This window comes from Topomyia yanbarensis, chromosome 3 (genome assembly GCF_030247195.1).
Source record: "Topomyia yanbarensis strain Yona2022 chromosome 3, ASM3024719v1, whole genome shotgun sequence".
In the NCBI taxonomy this organism is placed as follows: domain Eukaryota; kingdom Metazoa; phylum Arthropoda; class Insecta; order Diptera; family Culicidae; genus Topomyia; species Topomyia yanbarensis.
The window spans coordinates 73,164,307-73,185,951 of NC_080672.1; the positions used below are offsets into that span (position 1 = coordinate 73,164,307).

The 21,645-nt window shown below is 38.3% G+C and overlaps 2 protein-coding genes across 3 annotated transcripts; one reads left to right on the forward strand and one right to left on the reverse strand.

Annotated features, from left to right (window-relative positions):
* Positions 1-1,590: 1,590 nt before the first annotated feature.
* On the forward strand, positions 1,591-4,886 carry LOC131690803 (fatty acyl-CoA reductase wat-like). 2 transcript variants are annotated; one of them, XM_058976828.1, is made up of 5 exons: positions 1,591-1,907; positions 2,430-2,964; positions 3,020-3,831; positions 3,889-4,198; positions 4,258-4,886. In XM_058976828.1, the coding sequence occupies exons 3-5, from the start codon at positions 3,111-3,113 to the stop codon at positions 4,727-4,729; spliced, it is 1,503 nt and encodes a 500-aa protein (XP_058832811.1). In that variant the 5' UTR covers positions 1,591-1,907; positions 2,430-2,964; positions 3,020-3,110; the 3' UTR covers positions 4,730-4,886. The 2 variants fall into 2 exon arrangements, with proteins under 2 accessions (XP_058832811.1, XP_058832810.1); XM_058976827.1 differs by having other exon boundaries at positions 2,430-3,831.
* A 155-nt stretch (positions 4,887-5,041) lies between these two features.
* On the reverse strand, positions 5,042-18,793 carry LOC131691767 (fatty acyl-CoA reductase wat-like). Its single transcript, XM_058978397.1, has 3 exons — positions 17,539-18,793; positions 5,473-5,589; positions 5,042-5,403 (listed from the first exon to the last, which is right to left on the reverse strand). Exons 1-3 carry the CDS (start codon positions 18,597-18,599, stop codon positions 5,157-5,159), a joined length of 1,425 nt encoding a protein of 474 aa, XP_058834380.1. The 5' UTR covers positions 18,600-18,793; the 3' UTR covers positions 5,042-5,156.
* Positions 18,794-21,645: the final 2,852 nt, after the last annotated feature.

Genomic DNA, 21,645 nt, shown 5'->3' on the forward strand with positions numbered 1-21,645 from the left:
TCACATACAAACTTTAAACCATTTGTGCTAAAATATAGTGCAACCTATCAAATCAACAATTTGCATAATTAAATGAGGTCGCATTGCGAGTAGTTCTAGATCGGTTCTACTGAATTCTAAAATTTGTGCCACCCTAATATACATAATGTGCTTCTGAATGGTGTTCAAAATTCTTTTGAAGGTAGTTGAAATGAAGAAATTTTCGTTTGACCTTTGAATGTTGATGACTTTTATTCATATTTTACCATTTTTAGTAAATTTTCTTAGGGTACCGATAACCGACCACATTTTTGCAAAAGGGCAAAAAATGATCATTTTACTAAACTGTTAGTAAAAGCTTTCCAATAGGTTGCTTATTAGAGTGACACGAAAAAATTGACTCCTGTCGGCCTACCGGTCAATTCCTAGTCCCACCAGGAGTAATTGCACCAAATTTGAAGCAGATCGGACAAGTCTAGCTACCGGACCAACCTGTCTGAAATTTGCATGGGATTTTTCGACAATTTACATAGAGGAAACCAGCTATCTCGCACTTTCGCCGCTAGGTGGCACTGTATGCATTGTATTATCACTGTAAGTGAAAATAAGAAAGACAATTTAATTGTCTACAACTTAGTCAAAAACTGCTAGTCAATCAGGCTTTGTTGAAAGAAGTTATCAACCTTTTAGCGAAGTGATGTCAGAGTCAGTTTTGTATTGGGCCAAATAGCGCTTGGTTGTGTATCAGTACTCGATAGCTAGACTTGTCCGATTTGCTTCAAATTTGGTGCAAATACTCCTGGTGGAACTGAGAATCGACTCAGGGGTGGGCCGATTGGGTTTTAAAGAACTAATTATTTTTCTGGGCAGTCTAATGCTTATGTCCCTACCCTATATTGTGCAATTGGAGTAATGTTGTGAGCAAAAAACAAGTGTGCCGACAACCGACCACATTCTCTTACTAATATGACGCCAAAACCATTCTTAAAAGTTTCGGCTACCAAATTTGGTTTGCTTGGCACATTTCATCATGTTTTTAACAATTTTTCCTTCATGTACTGTTATAAATAAGTATATCATAAATATACATCTATTTAACAATCTAGGCACTATTTTTTAAGCGAAAAAAAAATCAACGCAAACTTTATCTATAACGTTAAAGTTACATTCCTCGAGTTGACGATGAACGATGAAATTAACGCTCAACGTCGTTGAGTTGAACGGAAACATTATTGATTCAACGATATTGCGTTGAAACGATTACGTTGAATTAATCGCATTAACAACTCTGGAATGGGACGAATGCAATTAAAGTTTGTATTCATAAATAGTTTTTCGGTGTTCATAGACAAAAAAATTGTAAAATATTTACAAATGTTCTCGTCTGATTATATCACCCGTATAAGAGCGCTTGCGATAAAATTTAAGAACAAAACTCTACCGTAAGCCGCCCTCCCTCTCATACAGTGCAAACAAGTTGCACAGTATCGTTGGTCTAGTTTTTCTCTATCTACTGCTTCCATCGAATTCGAGTTCCCTGGCGACGCCAGACGGTTTTCTCCGGGTCGATACAGCGCAAGTGCAAAACATGCTTGCCGATGCAGATGGGGGAGAAGTTGTGGCAGTAAACATACAGCATTGAACGGTAAAATTGCGAAGCACCTTCGCACGTACCAGTACGGGATTTATTTTTAATTTGACATTCTATGGAAAACTGCTGGTTTTTCAAAACGTTTTGTGTTGCAGTGTTAGTGGAAAAACACGTGCCGCGTGACATTTCGTGTACATCCTAAACCATAGCCGATGCTGGGGGTGTCAAATCTGCCCTGTTAACCAGTAGTTGGCTGGAAACGCATTACTGACACACATTCCAAATCTTCCGTGGAGTGTGTACGTACGCACAGGAATTGTGAAACATTTAGTTTTAGGTAAAGTCTAACTAGCCGTAAAGATGTTTGTACTTGTTCTGTGTGCTATGTGCTAAGAATAGTCAGCTTAACAAACAACAAATTCAGTGAAAACCCGATCCATTCAAGTTTTTCTCCTTATGATGTTCTTGACGTTCATTGAGTGACAAATGAACGGCAAAACCTGATTCGATAAGCACAGAAGTGCGTTCAGCACCCTTCACAGCTATCCTGCATGACGTACTGTGGCGAACAAATAAATGTAGAATTTAGTAGTCGGAATCTTCTTTAAAGGTTTTTACTTTTTCTAAATTTGTCTCTTTTGAAAACATGGCTACTTGGTTCAATCGGCACGAATGCCAAATTTCAGTCCTATTAAAAATCAAACATCGAGCCAGTAAATCAATGATCAGCTGAGCCTAACTGTGCACCGACGATTTTCATAGGGGGAAACAACTTGGAGGGTTGAGAAAGTGGAAATGTTAATTTTTGGTTGTGAAAATGCAAATCACATATATTGCGGACTTTTTTCTTTCTCGCCAGAAGTGGAACAGCACGTGAGCAACCGTATCTCAGACAGAACAACCCGCGGTTCTAGGAAATCAATGTTATTGATGTAAGAAGTGTTTTACAGCTGCTCAAACCAACGTTGCTGATAACATCGTAAATTGCTATTGTTGCACTCAAGTACCACGCTACGACTCGAATCGGATGCTAGACGCATCCAGTCTGGACGGAAGAATTCACTTCTTCCGCACTGATCGCAGCTCCTCTCGGCGGCAGACCACGTACAGTTCCGAACATCCGTTTAAGCCTACGGCAACCCGAAAATTTTGATAACATCTTATCGAAGCGCGTTCCACGTGAAATCAGATTCGGCCGAACCCTATAGCCTGTGTTTTCCCTAGCTGAATACACACGCTGTCAACGCTGACGCTCTGTTGGCGTAGAAAAGAGCTGTTGACTAGGGGCAAATGTACGCATGCGGCCAGCGCAGTCGGGTGTAGGGTGCCTCACACATTGAGCGAAAAAAAATCGGCACATTCCAATCGATACCTGGGTTGACATAGCTACGCGGGTAACCCTAGGCTAATCAATTTTGAAGTTGCAACACTTTAGATTTATTTACCAAGGGCTAGGTTTGATACAATCTTCGTCACTTAGAAGTCTTCCAGTTGCATTCCGGACGCGTGTTGGATAATAGGAACTCTTCGTTCGCACGAGATGAGTGACGGCGGTCGGTCAAAAGTGATGGAGTTCTATCGGGATTCGACGGTGCTGATAACCGGTGCCAGCGGCTTTGTCGGGCAGGTTCTGCTGGAGAAAATTCTGCGCTGCTTGGAGGTACGGCGAGTGTATGTTATGATTCGATCCAAGCGAAATTTAAACGCTGAGGATAGGCTGGAGAAAATGCTGAAAGGTCAGCTGTTCGACCGGATACGGGACGACCCGCTGGTGTCCCGGGAGCTGAGAAGCAAAGTGGTACCGGTGGAGATTAAGCTGGAAGGTGCCGATGAGTTGATCGTCGACGATCTGAACAGCAAACTGCAGGAGCAAGTGGAAATTGTGTTCAATCTGTTGGCTTCGGTGAACTTCAATGAACCGTTGGATTGTGCGTTGAAAACTAACGTGGAATACACGGATCGGTTGCTGGGTTTGGTCAGTCGAATGAAACGACTGAAATCGGTCATCCATGTGTCGACATTCTATTCGAACTGTGACAAGAGTTTCATCGAAGAGCGCATCTACGATGACATAAGCTTCGGCGGTTACGCGAATATAATGAACATTGTTTCCAAGCTAAATGACACGGAAAAGCAACTATTGACAGAGCATCTCATCGGGGATTTTCCGAATACTTACACCTTCAGTAAGAAGTGTGCTGAAGTGCTGATATTAGATAAGTTTAAATCGTTGCCGATTGGAATATTTCGTCCGCCCATTGGTACATGGCGTTAGAGTTCCGTTAAAATTACTATAATAACTATTATTTTAATTCTAGTGAGTTCAACGTACCGAGAACCGGTTCCTGGTTGGATAGACAACTTCAATGGGCCATCCGGAATGGTTGTTCCCCTTTCCGAAGGCCTCTACAGTGCAGCTTTGCTAGATTCCAGAAAACGGCCGTTCATTGTTCCGGTAGACTACTGTGTCAACGCTCTACTGTCCAGTGCGGTTGATGTCCAGCGACGTCACATGCGAGGGTCGGAAATTCCAGTCTACAACTACACAGATTCCAGCTGCAATTTAACATGGGGTGAAATAGTAAATCGATTCTTCCAAGGACTCACTTTTGGAAAGCGCTTGTTGGCGTATGTTCTACTTCGCTGTACCTTGTATTGGCCATTTTTATCAATCCTCTCTATTTTAGGACATATCTAACCGGAACGGTTACTCGCAATCCACTACACTATTCCATGTGCAAGCAGATTATGCGTCTTCAGGCATCGCTACTGGATCTGCTGCGCAGAGCAAGCGGACGTAGTCCCGTTATGGGGCCGATATTCGAGCGAATGATAACCTTGAGTGAACTGTTGCGGTTCTTCTGCGTCAACGAGTGGCAGATGGAAAATGGAAACGTCAAACAGATGCTGGCAGAGGCTAGCGTACTCGAGGCGAGAGTGTTCCCATTCGATCTTTCCAAAGTGAACTGGGATGAGTATTACAGGAATTTCGTTCCCGGGGTGGTCAAGTATGCCGTGGAGCCTAGGAAAGCGAAAGACGCTGGCAGAACGAAGTTGGTCGTTAATGAACGCAAGGGTGCACTCTTCCTGGTATGGAGCTTCCTGTTTCGGAATTTGATTGTAGTTTTCAAGTTTATTTTTGGAAGCTGGAAAAAATAACTCGAAGAAGTGTTTCTTTGTGCGAACATTTCACATAGTGCTTCAAGGATGTGCGTTTAATATACAATTAAATGCGCGATCCACCTTTGATACTCTCTAGTACTTTTCTGATAATTCTAGTAATTTAAAATATACGGTTGTGGTTTGCAGCTTACAATTATGTTTCATTTCTTTTGAACGATCAGGATTACTAATTCGCTTTGGGCAAAATAGAGATTTATTTGAAATCATAATATTATAAACCAATTTTATTACTTCGATATTTCAAGCATTGCTTAGCAATTTATCCTTGATGAAAGAACAGAACTATTAACAAAAGTAAATAACCTAGTTTATCCTATATTTATTAACCTCTCTCTCTACCTCACAACTGCGTGTAAACTAAACCGGTTCGAAGAAACATAAAAATACATTTTTCATCTGCAGTTCAACTACACCCTTTGCTTCTTCGCTGAAAGCATCTGACAAGTGCCGCTTTGATTCCCGGTAGGAAATTTTTGAAGTAATCATTCCAATCGAGTTTGTCAATATCAAATTCCAGCAGTTTTCGTTCGTGTTCGGATAGTCCATTCAGCACACGGCGCATGTTATCATTCTGTACGGTCCATCGGTGCAGGGCGAAGAAACAGGCGGCATCCTCTAGCGCGAAAACTCGCTTCACCAGACGAAGGTTTCTGCAGGACAAAAGGAGGATAGTTTATTTCAGGACAAATAGTGTATGATTCATTTATCTGTTAATTTACTTTCGTTTCTTTCCGACTATCATGAGTAGTAAATCCGCTACGGCAGCTTGCAGCACGAACCACCAGACGAACAGTTGCCTCAGGATACGGGACGTGGTAACACCCAGGGCGTAGCGTCTGTTGGAAAAACAAAGAAATTATTTAAGTGACACAAACTATCCGACTAGGACTAGGGATTTACTTAGAAAAAATAGTGTTTTCGTTTTTGGAGCTAGCGTTAATCCGGTGCTAGCTTAGCCCTGTCACTAAGTTGTTGTCGGATTCTGATGAGATGAAATCGAAACGCAAATTACATAACAATTTCAGTGGGACTAGAGGTTTCACCTAACAGTTTCTATAACATACAGCTATCAAAACGTAAAGGGATCGGGGATCGGATCGGTAACTTAGTACTTTTTTTTTATTTCAATTATAGAGGTTTTAACCTTAAGGTCATTCGCCTCTTCGGGTTAGAAAAATCTCTTAGGAAAAATTTCTAACCCTATGTGCGGGGTCGGGACTCGAACCCAGGTGCGCTGCGTACAAGGCAATCGATTTACCAATACGCTACGCCCACTCCAACTTAGTACTTCTTTAATCTCGCGCTTTCAAAATTAAGGTAATATATCTGGTCATGGGTTTACGACGACTTTCTTTATGTTCCAACAAGATTATGGTGGTAAAGTGCAAACATGTTTTATAGCACAATATTTTAGCTAGCACCGAAGATGAAAGTTGTAAAACTTGTTGTTGCAAATTATAACATTTAGCTGAATAGTATGTTCGAAAGAATTTTAGTGTATAATCTTTCTAAAGCGGCGTGGAAAGAATTGAAATTGCCCAGTTTATCTCAGACAGAACCGTCAATATGGAGCTTGCAATAAAATACTGCCTATATTTGGAGCATGAAAATAGGTTTAAAATTGAATAATTTCGCAAGTACCCATGTTTTTGTCAACAAATTATGTTATAATTTTATGTCGCTTGAAATTAACAGTTACATTAATTGAAAATCCAATATTTATTTTTATTATAATACGTTGAAAGGAAAAAAATATCAAAACAAATTCTTTTTTTCCTAATTAGTCGATTTCAACCAAAAATTAAAATATGTGATTAAATTTTCCTTTATTTTTGCGAGATTCTCTAATAATAATTGATAAAAATTGCTATTGATTTTGATTCAACGTGCATATCATACCTAAAGGCACACCTTACTGAAATACATCAAGAAAGAGACAGCAACTAACCGTCGGTCGATCCCTAATGTCTCATATAAGCAAATCGTCACCGCCTTCTCTTTTCGATCGGGCAAATCTCTCTCGTTATCTATTTTTAGCAGATTGAAAGATGGCTTTTTAGTCTCGGATTTCAATCACAAAACATTTATTTTGCGTTAACGTCAACGTTTCAAAGGGAGTATCCCTTCATCTTCAGAACAACTACAATTTGTTACAAAGCATTACTAATATTTTTCACGAAGGATAATATTCAGCAAATTTACTCACAACAACTATAAATATTTTCCTTGTCAAGTAGGGTGTAACATTTGGACAGTGTTCGCAAGTGGCTACTCTACACTAAAAAGCACAAACAATATAATACGGAAACAATATATTGAACATAAATTTGATTTGAAAATTTAATTCTCTTTGTAAACTTACACACAAGCTTCCCGCGCACATTGAAAGCAAATTGAACAGTGAAATGTATCAGATTGATAGCAGATCTCCAGAAAACAAAATAGAAGGAGAGCGAGAGAGCAATCGATGAGCAGTGACAGTTGGTGAGAACTATCTGAAGTGCTGATTACTAGAGCGTGAGTGAGTGCTGCAGACCAGAATATGCTACATTTTTAGCTCCATTGGATGCGTTCAGGCTTAAGATATTATTATCACTGTTTATCTCCCATTAGCTAGCTCAGATAGCGCCAGACTTTGGTGGTGAATAGAGCTATGGAGAAGCATATTGAAGTCTGCCTTCAAAGCCTATCGGCAGATGGTAACGGCAACTCCAGCCGTTGATGAAATTTACATATATTCCAAGTTTTTTCCCCTTTTCAAGGTTTTTTAGGAATGTGTCCAATGGGAAATAGACAGAGAAAGAACACGGTGGGAATGAAGATACGGTGAAATAATGGAGGATTGCTTAACGCACCCAGTTACATACTGGGAGACCGCAGTTTCGATTCCTGCTTGAGGAATAGAAAGGTGAATTTTCACCGTATCTTCATTCTCATCGTGTTCCGGTTATTCTTTCTCTGTCTATTTCCCATTGGACTCGTTCCTAAAACGCTTTTAAAGATTTGTACTGAGGCTGAAACGTTTGTATCCAGACTGAGATTGACAGGATTAAAGCATTAAAACAACAGTGCTAGATTATTGTTTTCAACAAAAAGTCAGTTCGCAGAGTTTAATCCACCTAACATTGTGATTTCAGTCTACTTTCTTCTTCTGCTGCAGTCAGACGTACAATCGAGCCAAGTGAACAACAGGCCTCTCGATCTAGTGTGCATTGTCTCGAGAACAAAGGAAACATCGGATTATTCTTGTCATCATGAGTAAAGTTGACGAAAAAGCTTTGCTCCGACCCAACGCTGCGGTCGTTGACTTTAAATTTTGTTTAAAACGACCGAGTTTTAGTGAAGTGGCATACCTTCTGAAGGTAAAAATGCAACTTAGACTTACGGAAGTGTTGTACCTTTTGTATCATCATTTTCGCAGTGCAGTGTTAATATCATTCAACACGTTAGCACAAGCCGAGCGTTTCGTTTTGAAGAACAACTTAAAACACGTAGTTGAAAGTGATAACGTTGGAATTAAGATTCCCGTATATATTGAGAATGATTATATAGATGTAAGGTTATATGACCTATCACCTCGTACCCTTCCTGAGCCAATTGCAAAATGCATGTCGCAATACGGAGAAGTAGAATCCGTTACACCTGATACTTGGAGAAACTTCTTCCCGGATACTCCTAACGGCGTTGTTATAGTGAGGATGCGGGTTGAAAGGCCTATACCCTCCTACTTGACAATAAAACTCAAAACTCACGGAACTACAATTATGCAAACTACGCTATGCACCCATGAGGGGCAAACTCTTACGTGCAAGTATTGTAATCAGACAGCTCATCATGGACAACCTTGCGCGGAAGATGCAGAGGAAGACGCATCTCAACCGACTGCCAACTCATCAACGTCAAATCAACCCAAAACAGATATTTCAATACCAATGCCTGAACCACAAACGGTGGCCAAATTTGTGGTAGCAGTTGCGCAGACCATAATGACAACCACAAAAGAAGCATCCAGTACCGCAAAATCAACTGTAAGCAACATTGGCAAGGATAACAATAACAGTGAGAGATTTACGCTGGTCAACAATAAGTGCAAGAAACAGGGAAAAACATCTGATCGCGGACACCAAGACGGCTTCGACCTGGACGTAAAAAACAAAAAGGGATTAAATGATCCCCCCCCCCCCCCCCCAGATGCAGATTGCCAGCAAACCCCGCGAAAGAAGGTCTCCGCTCGCAATACAAAGTTACGCGCACGAGATCCAATATTATAATAATATTTGTTTATTTTTTTATTTTTACATTTGTAAACATATAAAAGGTCCACGGCTCCGTTAAGCTACCGCTATGAGCCGTGTCAAATAAACGAATTATAAAAAAACAAAAAGTCAGTTCGCCGAGTTTAATCCACCTAACATTGTGATGAAACATTTCTTATAACACTTATCACTCTCTTCGGATATTATATCGATTGAAAATATTTACAACATGATGTTTCGCGATGTGTTTGATAACACATACTATATGGGACAGTAGTCTCAGAGAAACGCTTAAATTCACATCTTCCGATGTGATATCGATCAAATTTGCATGGGACAAAATCTTTGCGAGCAAATTTCATAATTCAAATCAAATCAAACGTAAAACGAAAAAATACCCTTCAAAATAGGCGGACAATCCACTTAATACTAATGCTTTGTGAATAACATATTTAGGTTCTCCAATCAATGCATTATGTATGAAAAAACTGAATTTCCTTTTAGGGACTATATATGTGGTGGCCCAAAAAATGAAAACAAAAAATATTGCGTATATTTAAAGTACATTTCCTTCCTAGAACTGAAGTTGCAGCTCTTAATAACACGCTACCTCAACGCGATTATTTCGATATCGACTTTTTCTGAAAGTGACCTCACAGTGAGCAACGTATTTCGACTCACAATAGCTAGTGGTTGAACAAAGGATTTTTATTTGAACTATTATTACTAATCCTAATGCTAAAAAACAAATTAGGACTCTCAATTCCTAAAGACCGTCACAATCATTGAATTATTTTTTTTTCGATCTGAGGGCCATAAGTTAGAAAATTAGCTGTCAGAAGGTACTGGCAAATGAAAGATTGCACTCTGTTAAGTGATCAAGATACAATTAGACAACTTGAAATTGTTTGGCATGTATTTCTAGCGGTGATAGATAGAAAATGAAGTTCAAAATATGTCCTCTTATCCTTTTCCGTTTCATCGAAATAAAAATCGGCTGGAATATAAAAACGGATCATTACTATATTGAATAATAAATAACATTCAATAACTTTTAAAGCATTCAAGATAGACACTTGGTGTTTTCAGCAAAGCTGTTCGCAAGAAAAAGAGCTATAACTTTGCAGAAGATATCACCTCAATGTAATCACTTAAAAAAATTATGAAAATATCTCTCTTATATGGGGATTAATCTGTGAAAACATAGTGTCAAAAGAAAGAGCATATTTAATTCGATAAATTCTCCGATGGTGCTATTGACCTCAACATTGCCATTTTGGAGTTAATAGTCAATTTTATGTTTTTGGTCTTATTTGTAGATATTGGGAAACGGTAAGAATCCGTCGTCCGTATTTAATGTTAAATATTTCTTTTGCTAATAGTCCGATTTTAACAAACTATAGTTCGTTCGAAGGGTGAATGAAGTAATAAAATGTGTTTATCTATATTGTCAATTTCAAGAGTAAATTTGAAAAAAACTGCAAAAAACACCTTCTTTACACTTTCAAACATCCATATCTTGGAAACTAAACATCAGAATCATAAACAAATTAATTAATTGCGTAATTAATTCTGTCTGGGTGTTAGGCCTTTCATTTGCAATTGGTTTGATTATAATCGGTTCAGGCATTGCTAAGAAACACGAATGAGAGTTTGTCCATTACATACACACACAGACATATACACAGACATTGTCCCAAATCGTCGAGCTAAGTCGTTTAGTATATAAAACTCGGCCCTCCGGCCCTCGAAAATTTTTTTGAAAATTTGAGCGAATTCTATACCTTTCTTTCATAAAATCAACAACTTTTTTGGTTGAAATTGTGATGAATTGGTTTTCCGTGTAGCCAATTAATTGGAAGCCGCCGAAAAAGTATAACAATATATACACCAAAAGCAGCCGAATTTTTACGGAAATAAAATGCAATTAAATTTGTACACCGCACGCAACTGTGACCGGAGATATGGGGCTTTGAAAATCCGGAACATTACCGATTTTCTTCAAATCTGAGGCCTAATTCGGAAGCCGCAGTAAAAGTACAAAGAATTATACCCTCAAAGTTGCGGAAAACTCTAACGATCAAGATGCAATCAAATTTGTTCACCGCACGCACTTGTGCTAGGTAAATTCGAAATATTTCGAAAAAACACGTCCCGACCCGCTGCTGGAATAAATATTTTTTAAAGTACCCGAACCCGACCCGTACCAGATGACAATTAAACCTAAATTCCTACGGGTACAGGTTCGGGTCAGGTATAGGATAAAAAAAACTCGTTCGCGCTTATCTCTAATGCAATAGAGTACAATTCTTTGTACTTTTACTGCGGCTTCTGAATTAGGTTTCTGATTTGATGAAAACCGGTAATGTTTCGGATATTCAAAGCCTCATATCTCCGGTCACAAGTGCGTGCGGTGAACAAATTTGATTGCATCTTGATCGTTAGAGTTTTCCGCAACTTTGAGGTTATAATTCTTTGTATTTTTACTGCGGATTATTAATTAGACCTCAGATTTGATGAATACCAGTAGGGGAGAGAGAGGACACTTGATCCTTGGGGATATTTGATTCCCTGGCCATATCTCATATTCTATAAACAAAAGTTACCACAATATAAAAAGAAAATGAAATATTTGATCGTTTATGATATTTAAAAAAAAATCTAATGTATAACATTTGGTTGGGAAAAGTTGTACAATATTTTAGAAAATATGTGTTGATATCCATCTCGAAGATCTTTTTACATTTTTTTAAGCGGTTGTATGAGATCGACTAACTAATTGTATATGAATATTTTCAAGTTCGATTACTTTCTAAGGGCTTTTGTCAAGAAAAAAAACATTTTTCGAATAAAAAGTTTCACAACACATTCAAAAAAAATAATTTTTTTTCACCTTATACAATAGGTATCTTTGATCCCTGTAACACTGGGTACACTTGATCCCTATCATTAGCTCTCTCAAACACTTTAGAAATGTATAGAAATAGAAAAACATCATTTTCATAAAGTGCCTGGCACTATTAATTGATCTAAAATGTTTTTTTCCGTGAGCAAATTACGGTATAAGGTACTGAAGGTTGGAAAATCCATTTTTTTCATAAAGCGTTTATTTGACACGGCATTTGCAAAAGCTTTTTTTACGCCGGGGTTTTTTTACATAACATGTTACAAAAGTTCTTAAGACTATCACGTTATAATAAAAATTCACTTTCTAATGCTAACACTGAGGATAATCATCATTTTGAATATTTTTATTTATACTCTATTTTCTTGAATTTCATTGTAAACCTATTGATAGTTTATCTGTAATCATTGTTTTTTTTTCTTTATTTATATCCTTTTATCTAACTTAACTCACTGCGAAGAAATCTAAATTATTTGTGGGTAGCAAGGGAAAAAAACTAGAAACATTGTGGGAATAATTATATTTGAATATTTATTGTTTTCAGGAAATGATAAATGTGGCCCATGTATGTGAGATCTCGTAAAGCGAGGATATCACGAACAGGAACATAGGGTGGTTTTCTTCTGGCTCGTAAGGAGTCTATTAATTGGGATCTGGCTTCACGATAGTCAGTGCAAGACCAAACAATATGTTCAATGTCTTGGTAACCCTCTCCGCAAGCACATTGATTATCTTCTGTGATCCCAATACGGCGGAGATGCGCATTCAACGTATAATGGTTGGACATGAGTCTAGACAGCAGACGAATGAAGTTTCGACTTACATCCAACCCTTTGAACCATACCTTCGTTGATACTTTAGGGATAATTGAGTGCAACCACCGTCCCAGATCTCCATTGTCCCATGATGTTTGCCAACTAGTAAGCGTCCTCTGACGAGAAGCGCTATAAAATTCATTGAAGGCAATAGGTCTTTCATAGATGTCACCGTCCAGCGCCCCTATTTTGGCTAAATTATCCGCTCTCTCATTTCCCGGTATAAGGCAATGAGCGGGAATCCACACTAAGGTAATTTGATAAGATTTATTTGTTAATTTAGTTAAGTATTCTCGTATCTTCTTCAAAAAGAACGGAGCGTGATTATCAAGCTTTATTGAGCGTAGTGACTTAATTGTGCTGAGGCTATCTGTGAGGATGAAATAATGGTTCGGAAGTAAAGTATCAATGATTTCCAGACTATAGTGAACTGCTGCTAGTTCGGCTGTATAAACGGAGACAGGTTCTGCAAGCTTGAAAGAGATCGAGGTGTTATTGTTGAAAATACCGAAGCCAGTGGCCTCATTGATTCGTGACCCATCAGTGTAGAACATTTTATGGCAATGTGTTGGTATTTACTTATGAATATTTTAGGGATCTCCAGAGAGCGCTGGTGGTCCGGGATTCCACGAATTTCTTCTTGCATGGACGTGTCGAAAAATAAAGTGGAATCGGGAGTATCTAGTATATTAACACATGTCAGCACATAACTAGAAGGCGTTATTTCTTGTGACATGTGATTGAAGTACACTGTCATGAATCTGGTTTGGGATTGAAGCTCGACAAGTATTTCGAAATTTTCAATTACCAGTGGATTCATAACCTCACATCGTATAAGTAAACGAGAGGAGAGATCCCAGAATCGATCTTCTAAGGGAAGAACTCCCGCTAGTACTTCAAGACTCATCGTATGTGTCGATTGTATGGAACCTAAGGCGATTCGTAAACAACGATACTGTATTCGTTCCAATTTAATAATGTGAGTGTTTGCAGCTGAACGGAAACAGAAGCACCCATATTCCATCACTGAAAGTATCGTTGTTTGATACAATCTTATCACGTCACTTGGATGAGCATCCCACCAAGATGCGGTTATTGTTCGGAGAAAATTTATCATTTGTTGGCACTTCTTTATCAGATACCTAATGTGGCCTCGCCATGTACCTTTAGAATCAAACCAAATTCCGAGATATTTAAAGGTCATAACTTGGGTTATCGTTATACCAACCAACTGAAGCTGAAGCTGAGCTGGGTCACGATTCCTTGAAAAAACAACCAACTCTGTTTTCTCCATAGAGAAATCGATGCCTAGCTTCAAAGCCCAACTTGATAAGTTATCCAAACTATCTTGCAGTGGTTGTTGTAAATTTATGGCTTTTGGTCCTGTAACAGAAACCATGCCATCATCTGCAAGTTGCCTTAGAGTCATTCACGTAAAAATTGTAGAGAAGCGGGCTTAAACAAGAACCTTGTGGGAGGCCCATGTAACTTATTCTGAATTTTGCCAAATCGCCATATGAAAAATGCATGTGCTTTTCTGACAATAAGTTGTAGAAATAATTATTTAATATTGGTGAAAGACCACATTGATGTAGTTTCTCTGAGAGAACATCAATGGAAACAGTGTCGAATGCTCCTTTTATGTCTAAGAACACAGACGCCATTTGTTCTTTTCTTGCGTAAGCTAGTTGGATTTCTGACGGAAGTAGCGCCAGACAATCATTCGTTCCCTTTCCTCTCCGAAAACCAAACTGGGTATCTGATAGCAAGCCGTTCGCCTCAACCCAATTGTAGAGACGTCGTAGGGGGGGTAATGGGTATCGGTCATACTGTGCTTTGTTTCTTTAGCCCTAGTAGGCAGGGGATCAAGTTATCACACGTTTTTACAAAAACCTCGTTTTGGAATGATTTCCGAAATTGGTCATATTACTGACAGTGCATAGTATTCGGATTTACATATTATTTATAGCTCTTACAATTCAAATTGACTACAAAATGGCGAATTTTGCAATTTAAATTTTTATTTCATTGAAAAGTTATGAGAAAAAAACAAAAGTGGGATCAAGTGTACCCACTCTCCCCTAGTGTTCCGGATTTTCAAAGTCCCATATCTCTGGTCACAAGTGAGTGCGGTGAACAAATTTGATTGCATTCTATTTGATAAAAAATTCCGCAACTTTTGGTGTATATATTGTCATATTATTTGGGCGGCTTCCAATTAATTGCCTCTTTGGTCGGATTTCTTCCACTGTGCTTTGGTTAGAATGTTTGCAAAAGTTGGAACAGTTACTCTTAAGAACACTAGCAGGGATCTTATCAGGACCACAGCTGTTATTTTTTTCGAGGCCTTTAACCGTTTATGTTTGCAGGACGCAAGAAGATTGTTTCTTGGATGCGCTGTATATTTGCAATAGGATTTGAGTTAGGACTCGTGGGAATATTGTCAGCCAAATTTTTGCCAATACTAGAGAAATATTCGTTGAAAACATCATATACTTCTTTAGTTTCAGTGACTTTGATATCATTGCAAATTAGGCTGATGGGAACATCCGACTTTGAACAACCAAAAATGGTATTAAAATTTTCCAAAGTTTTAAATGAGTTGTGTTGGATAGAAGGCTTTCAAAGTACGCCTTTTTGCACAGCTTTTTCATTACTTTAACTTTTTAAGTTATGTTTTGCAGAAGAGCTTTGAAGTTTTCATCATTGGGGTTATTTTTTACTCGTTTCAGATAATTACTTTTGGTTTTAATTAGTGTCCACAAATCGAAATTGATCCAGGGGCAAAAAACACCTTTACATTTAAAAGTTTTCGAGACCGTTCTAGTGTTTCCGCAAGTAAAGAATTGTGTAGATTGTAAGATATAAATTTACATTATCAATCAACTCTATGTGTTTTTTATGAAATTTTGTAAGTCGTTATTGAGTTTTTCATGATTGATTATTGATTTAGTTAAATTAACGGTTTCTCTTTTTACTGCAAGTTTATATGAAGATATAATTTGAATGTTATCACTAACTATGGTGTAAACCGTGTCGTTTTATATGTTTAATAAATACCACGCAATGTTTTATATAAACGAAAACAAATGTTTGTGGACCTCTCTCACTATGAGTTCAATTGTCACATTGATATTCATAATTTCACCGCATCGATAACAATACTTGGTTGGTTCACAATGTTTCATGCTCTGTTGCGCTCAATATGTCTGGTATGGACGCATTCGTATGATTTGTAATACGAATCATTCCACTTTTGCTTCTCGTTTAAACTAGACATAAACATCACACACACATGATATATCCACAGCAGTTGTTGAGGTTGTATCCTCAGAATTGCGCTCTTAGGCTAAGGCTATAAACTGGTAGTGACTAGTTTCACACCAATATTTGCATTTTCGCGAGATGAATTTTATGGTAGATTAAATTCGCATTCCTTAATCGGCTATAATAATCGAATAATATCACTAACCGAGTAGGTAGAAAATGGTCCTTTCCTAACCAAGAAGTCAAAAGAAAACTAGGTCGTTTCGTATATTTGCGGCGTTTGGTCCTTTTATTCCGTTAATCATGTTGAGACAGATGTCTTCCGTTTAATTCCACTATAATAAGGGACCATTCATAAATTACGTGACGCAAAAATTACCCAAAATTGACTCCCCTTCCCAATATAACAAATTGTCACAATTTCTCTATCCCCCTCCCCTATTACGTGACAGATTTTTCGAAAAAAAATTCCTTCAGTAAGAATATGTTCTAGCATACTCCCCCTCTCCCATATGTAACAATATGTCACAAATTGCCGGACCATCTCCCCCCCCCCTAAAAGCGTTACATAATTTATGAATGGACCCTAATAATGCTCACAAACACGATGGATTTTTTTATTACTTAATCCGAAAGTACAACTCCTTGGGAATATTTTCACAAATTTTGAAAGAGATCCGAGAAAATAAATCGAAAGCTACAGCGTCTCCAAGCGCGCTTCGTCTATCAAGAGCAGTGGTAACTTGAAATTTTAAGCTCGATTATCTCGAAATGTCGTTTTTCCAAAAATGGTTTTTCCATGATTGCCGAAAAACCACACATCCGATTTTCTTCAAATTTGTTTTCAATTGATCGTAATTGATTTTTCTCGTACCTTAACGATTCCTTTTTAATGCATAAATTTTTGTTTTGTTGATGAGGATTTTTTCATTTTTTTATGGAAAATGTACAGGAAAAAATATTATTTATTAAACTAATTGTGAGGTACGATGAGGAATACTCATATACTAATGGAATTTTTTGAGTATTGCGATTTTGGTTGATCTATAGGTCTTTAATCGTGATCACCGCAAACCTCTTAAATAAAAAAGGGTTTCGGGAGGCCATAACTCCCTCAATCATCTATATATTTTTATTAACTTATGCTTGTTTATTTCACTGAAAAATGTGCTACAAAAATACTTTAAGTTTGTTGAAATGAAATTATTGCTTTATGCCTTTACGTAAATTTAAACTTTCCTGACATTTTTCGCACAATATATGTAAACCCTTAAATACACTGTAAGAGTAAAATCAAAATATTGCAAACCATTTAGCGAGATATCGATGTCATTATCAATAGTAGGGCGTAAATTCACTGAATGAATACTAAAAACGAGTAAATGACAAAAATGTGACATCACTTTTCTTTAAAGTAAATTACATCATCAATGCGCAAAATACTTCAACGAATAGTATTAATTTAGGTTCGCAACCGATTATTAGCGCACGTGACAATTATGGGACTACTATTGACACTAAGAAAGCAATCGTAGCACTCACCCGAAAAATTTTCCCAGCCGCGTTTCACACCCATCGGCAGCCTTCCGGCCGTACTCTCCCCATCTAATGTTGTTGCAGTCGGTGGCGAAGTTATATACGGCCGGATACCGACTCCGTTCCGGGATAAGATTCTTCCTTACTTCGGCACCGACCGCCAGCAGTGCCGCCACACAGTAGTCCACCGGTACCGAGTGACTCGGCAGATCCGGTTCCCCCCGGGCGCAGTAGATTTTGCCTTGCGTCATCGGTATGCACATACCAGCGATCCCGTTGAAATTGTCCACCCAGCCTGGAATCGGTTCCTGGTAGGAGGAAATCACGATCGGCGGTCGGAAGATGACAATCGGCAGATGGGAGTATCTTTGCTGAATCATTACTTCGGCGCACTTTTTACTAAAGGTGTAACTGTTGGGCATTGGACCCAGTATCGACGGAGTTAGTTTATCCTTTTCGGAATCGCTAAGATGCCTGAAGATTCGAAGAATATTGTCATGGCCACCAAACGGAACATCGTCGAAGATTCGTTCCTCTATATGGGATCGATCGCAGTTTGAGTAGAACGTTGACACGTGAACGATCGACCGAACTTGATGCATTTGAGTGACCATGTCGAAAAGTTTTCGCGAACAGTTCACGTTCGTATCCAGAGCAGATTCAATGTGTTCATTGAATTTCACCGACGCCATCACGTTAAACACAATAGTGACCTCGGACAGAAGCAGTTCACGATCACGATCACTTATAATTTTGTCCTGCTGGAAATTGGTGTCAATCGCGATCACTTTCGAAAACACACTCGCTGGCGTTGGATTATTGTTTCTTACTACATGGAAGATCGGTTCCTGTAGTATCTCCTTCAGGCGGTCTTTGGATTTCACATTTTTCTTTTCACGTAACAACAGATAGATTTTCTTCACCTCAAAGCACCGCAGTAATTTTTCGATAAGAACTTTTCCGATAAATCCCGTTCCGCCGGTGATAAGGACAACCGAATCCTTGTAGAAGTTTTCCACACTTGAATCGGATGAGGTGCAGCTTACGATCATTTTTAAATCTCCCATACTTCTTCCAATGGTGCCGGGATATTTAAATACAGCTCACATCTACTGTCACTTTTTCAACATTGCGAATTTCTGCATGAGTAACTTAGCCAAGGTTTGTGATCACGTCCGTTGAGGTCCAGTTCCGTGCAAAGACTAACCGTGCAGAGAACTGAGTCAGAATAAAGTCACACACGCTGCTCGTTCTTGTTCACTTGAACTTCCGAAACTAGCTGATAGGTAGCTGATCGAGCGGAAAAAAATATCCTCTTGAAGATTGTCCACACTCATCCGAGTTGGAGAACGTACCACCTTGTACCGTGCCGAACAACCAGTGCCAAATGGGGATTAGAATTTCAAGATATTTGCTTATATTTTGCGGGCCGGCCAGTCTCGATGGTCGCCCTCGTTGGCAGGATCAGTGCAAATTATTGGTAGCGTGACAGCGTGAGCGTAGACTGGGTTGGTCATGATCGTGGGGTGGTGCTGGTGATGTGGTGGAATCAGTTGGGGTGTGCGGTTTATTTATGAACAGGGGCTATTATTAAGGAGCGGAAAATAAGTGGTGGATTTTTTTTGCGCCTCTGCGAATACCACGGCGTATCAGAATAAAGAATGGATAGGAAACAATGAAAGTAATAGGTTTTCGATTTTGCATGCCTTTTTTGCCTTGTTGATGTTGACGGAACGGCAAAGTATTATTACTACTGGGTCATCCAGTTGTAGCATGATTCCAATATACTATAGGTTACTTGTATAGATATGGTCACTTCGGGGTCTTCAGTTTGATGAATACAGTTTTTGTAGACTTTTCATCAATCAAACCTAATATTTGAATAAAAATTTAAGGTATCTCATAATGTTCCAGATTATTGCTATTAAGGACATCCGAGAAAAATACACAAATTCAAAAAAAAAATAGGACTTAAAATACAAATTACTCTGAATCCTCAATGAATTGTAAAATTAATCAATAACAATTTTAGCAATACAACGCTTTAAAGGTAGGGTTTAGAATTTTCCGATAAATTCAATACATTTGAAATGACAGATTCCTGGGTTCAATTTGAAATCAAAAAATTACAAATTTCAAATGTCCAGAAGGATTTATTGATTAATCAATGACGATTTTGGATTTCGTTGCAATAAATTTAATGGAATAATAAATTGATATATTCAGTAGTTTAGATTCTATATTTGCAGTTCTGGAATATAAGTTCCCCATATTATACCCATGACCTTAAAGTTAAAACCTCTATAATTGAAATAAAAAAATATTCCCTGAATCGAGAAAATTACAAGCAACATTTCTTTAAGGATATACAATGCACTGGAACCTCCATTTATTGAGCAGGCTTGACAAGTAGATAATTAAAATAGATGTTTGACGCCATTCTGAGATCCAAGATGGCGACTTCCGGTTGAGCAATATTCTCGATAACCTTAACAATATGGGTAGTTATGGAGTGGGTGTGACAATTATATAATGGGAATGGATTTTTAGCGTCATTAGGAACCATGAAGGTATTTTATAATTGACTTGACGAGTAGATGATGGAAATCGATGAGTGACCTCATTTTGAAGGCCAACATAGCGACTTCTGTTTGAGCAAAATTTTCCCTATAAAGCGCTATTCCAAAAAATAGCGCCCTAATAGTTTTTCTTTTTGTAGAATACTCCCATACGTTCCACCCTCCAATAACATTGTGTGTTTTTTGTAAGTGACGTATAGCATGAAGAGTAAAACGCGTCGCACATAACGGTCATTTCGGAAGAAAGTCGATATAAAGCTGTTCGCAAAAATAGCAGCGCTACTACAAAAGGTTTTCAAGGAGTTACATACCTTTTTGTGCGAAAAATGTCAAGAAAGTATGAAAGGCATGAATCAATGATTTTAGTTCATCAAACTTATAGTATTTTGCGGTGATCACAATTGAAGACCAATAGATCAACTAAAATCCCGAAACTCAAAAAATTCCATTATTCCTCGTACTTTAAAGATCAATTGGATAAATAATAACTTTTCCTTCATTCGGGAACGTTTTTCCTAAAAAAATCGCTGTTTTTAGCTCTAAAACATGTATTAAAAAAATTCTCATCTGCAAAATAAAAATTTATGCATAAAAAAGGGATCTTTAAGGTGCGAAAAAAATTATTTACTATCAATTGAAAAGAAAATCGGTTGAGTGGTTTTTCGGCCATCGTGATCACGGAAAAACCATTTTTGGAAAAACGGTATTTCGAGATATTCGAGTTTAAAATTTCAAGTTGCATTTGCTCTTGGTAAGCATAAGCATAAGCATAAGAGATCGCCCGTAGTTGCTACTCCGGTATTGATCAGAACCAAATTAGGTTGCAAAATGTTCATTGGAACAACATGCTTGGGAATAACATGATGAGCCACATTGTACAATCTATTCTGATCCCTCCATGCTGATCAATACCGACGCCGGCTACGTCCGAATGCAGATCTTCTGGGAAAGGAAGGAATGTTAGTCCGATACATGTTGCTACTAGAGACCGAGGAATCCTCTGCATCTCCACATGTATCACGGGAAGGGGAGAGTTGTTAGTAAATGTGTCAGTAGTGTTATCATGTAATAATTGCTCTGGGCAGCCGGCTGCCGAGAATTTGGAAAATTTATCATTTGTTGTATTAATACGATTAGCAAAATGAGCACCTTGAACTCCGGATAGCCGTCTATAAGGAGCACTGCTTATATTTTTTAATAATATTCAATCACGCGACGAACTTGTTCGTGGTTTCTATCGTGTCGGTGCTGATTTTACCCGGCGATCGTTTGAATAAAATGCGGAATCTTATACAGAAGGTTCATCAGACTCTTCCATAGGTGTCGCGGAGTTAGTGCTTTGGAAGGGAATAGGGTCTAGGATTCGCTTCCAACTCCACACAGCCGACCGTGGGAGTATTGCCTAGAAAAGCTAATCTTATCTGCGTAATGGGCCGGATCACTATTTATTGCGACATTATTTGGACTAATTTTACTATTCCGTCTCTACGATATATTTTTGGGTGGCAAACTACCGAGTGATAACACGTTATAC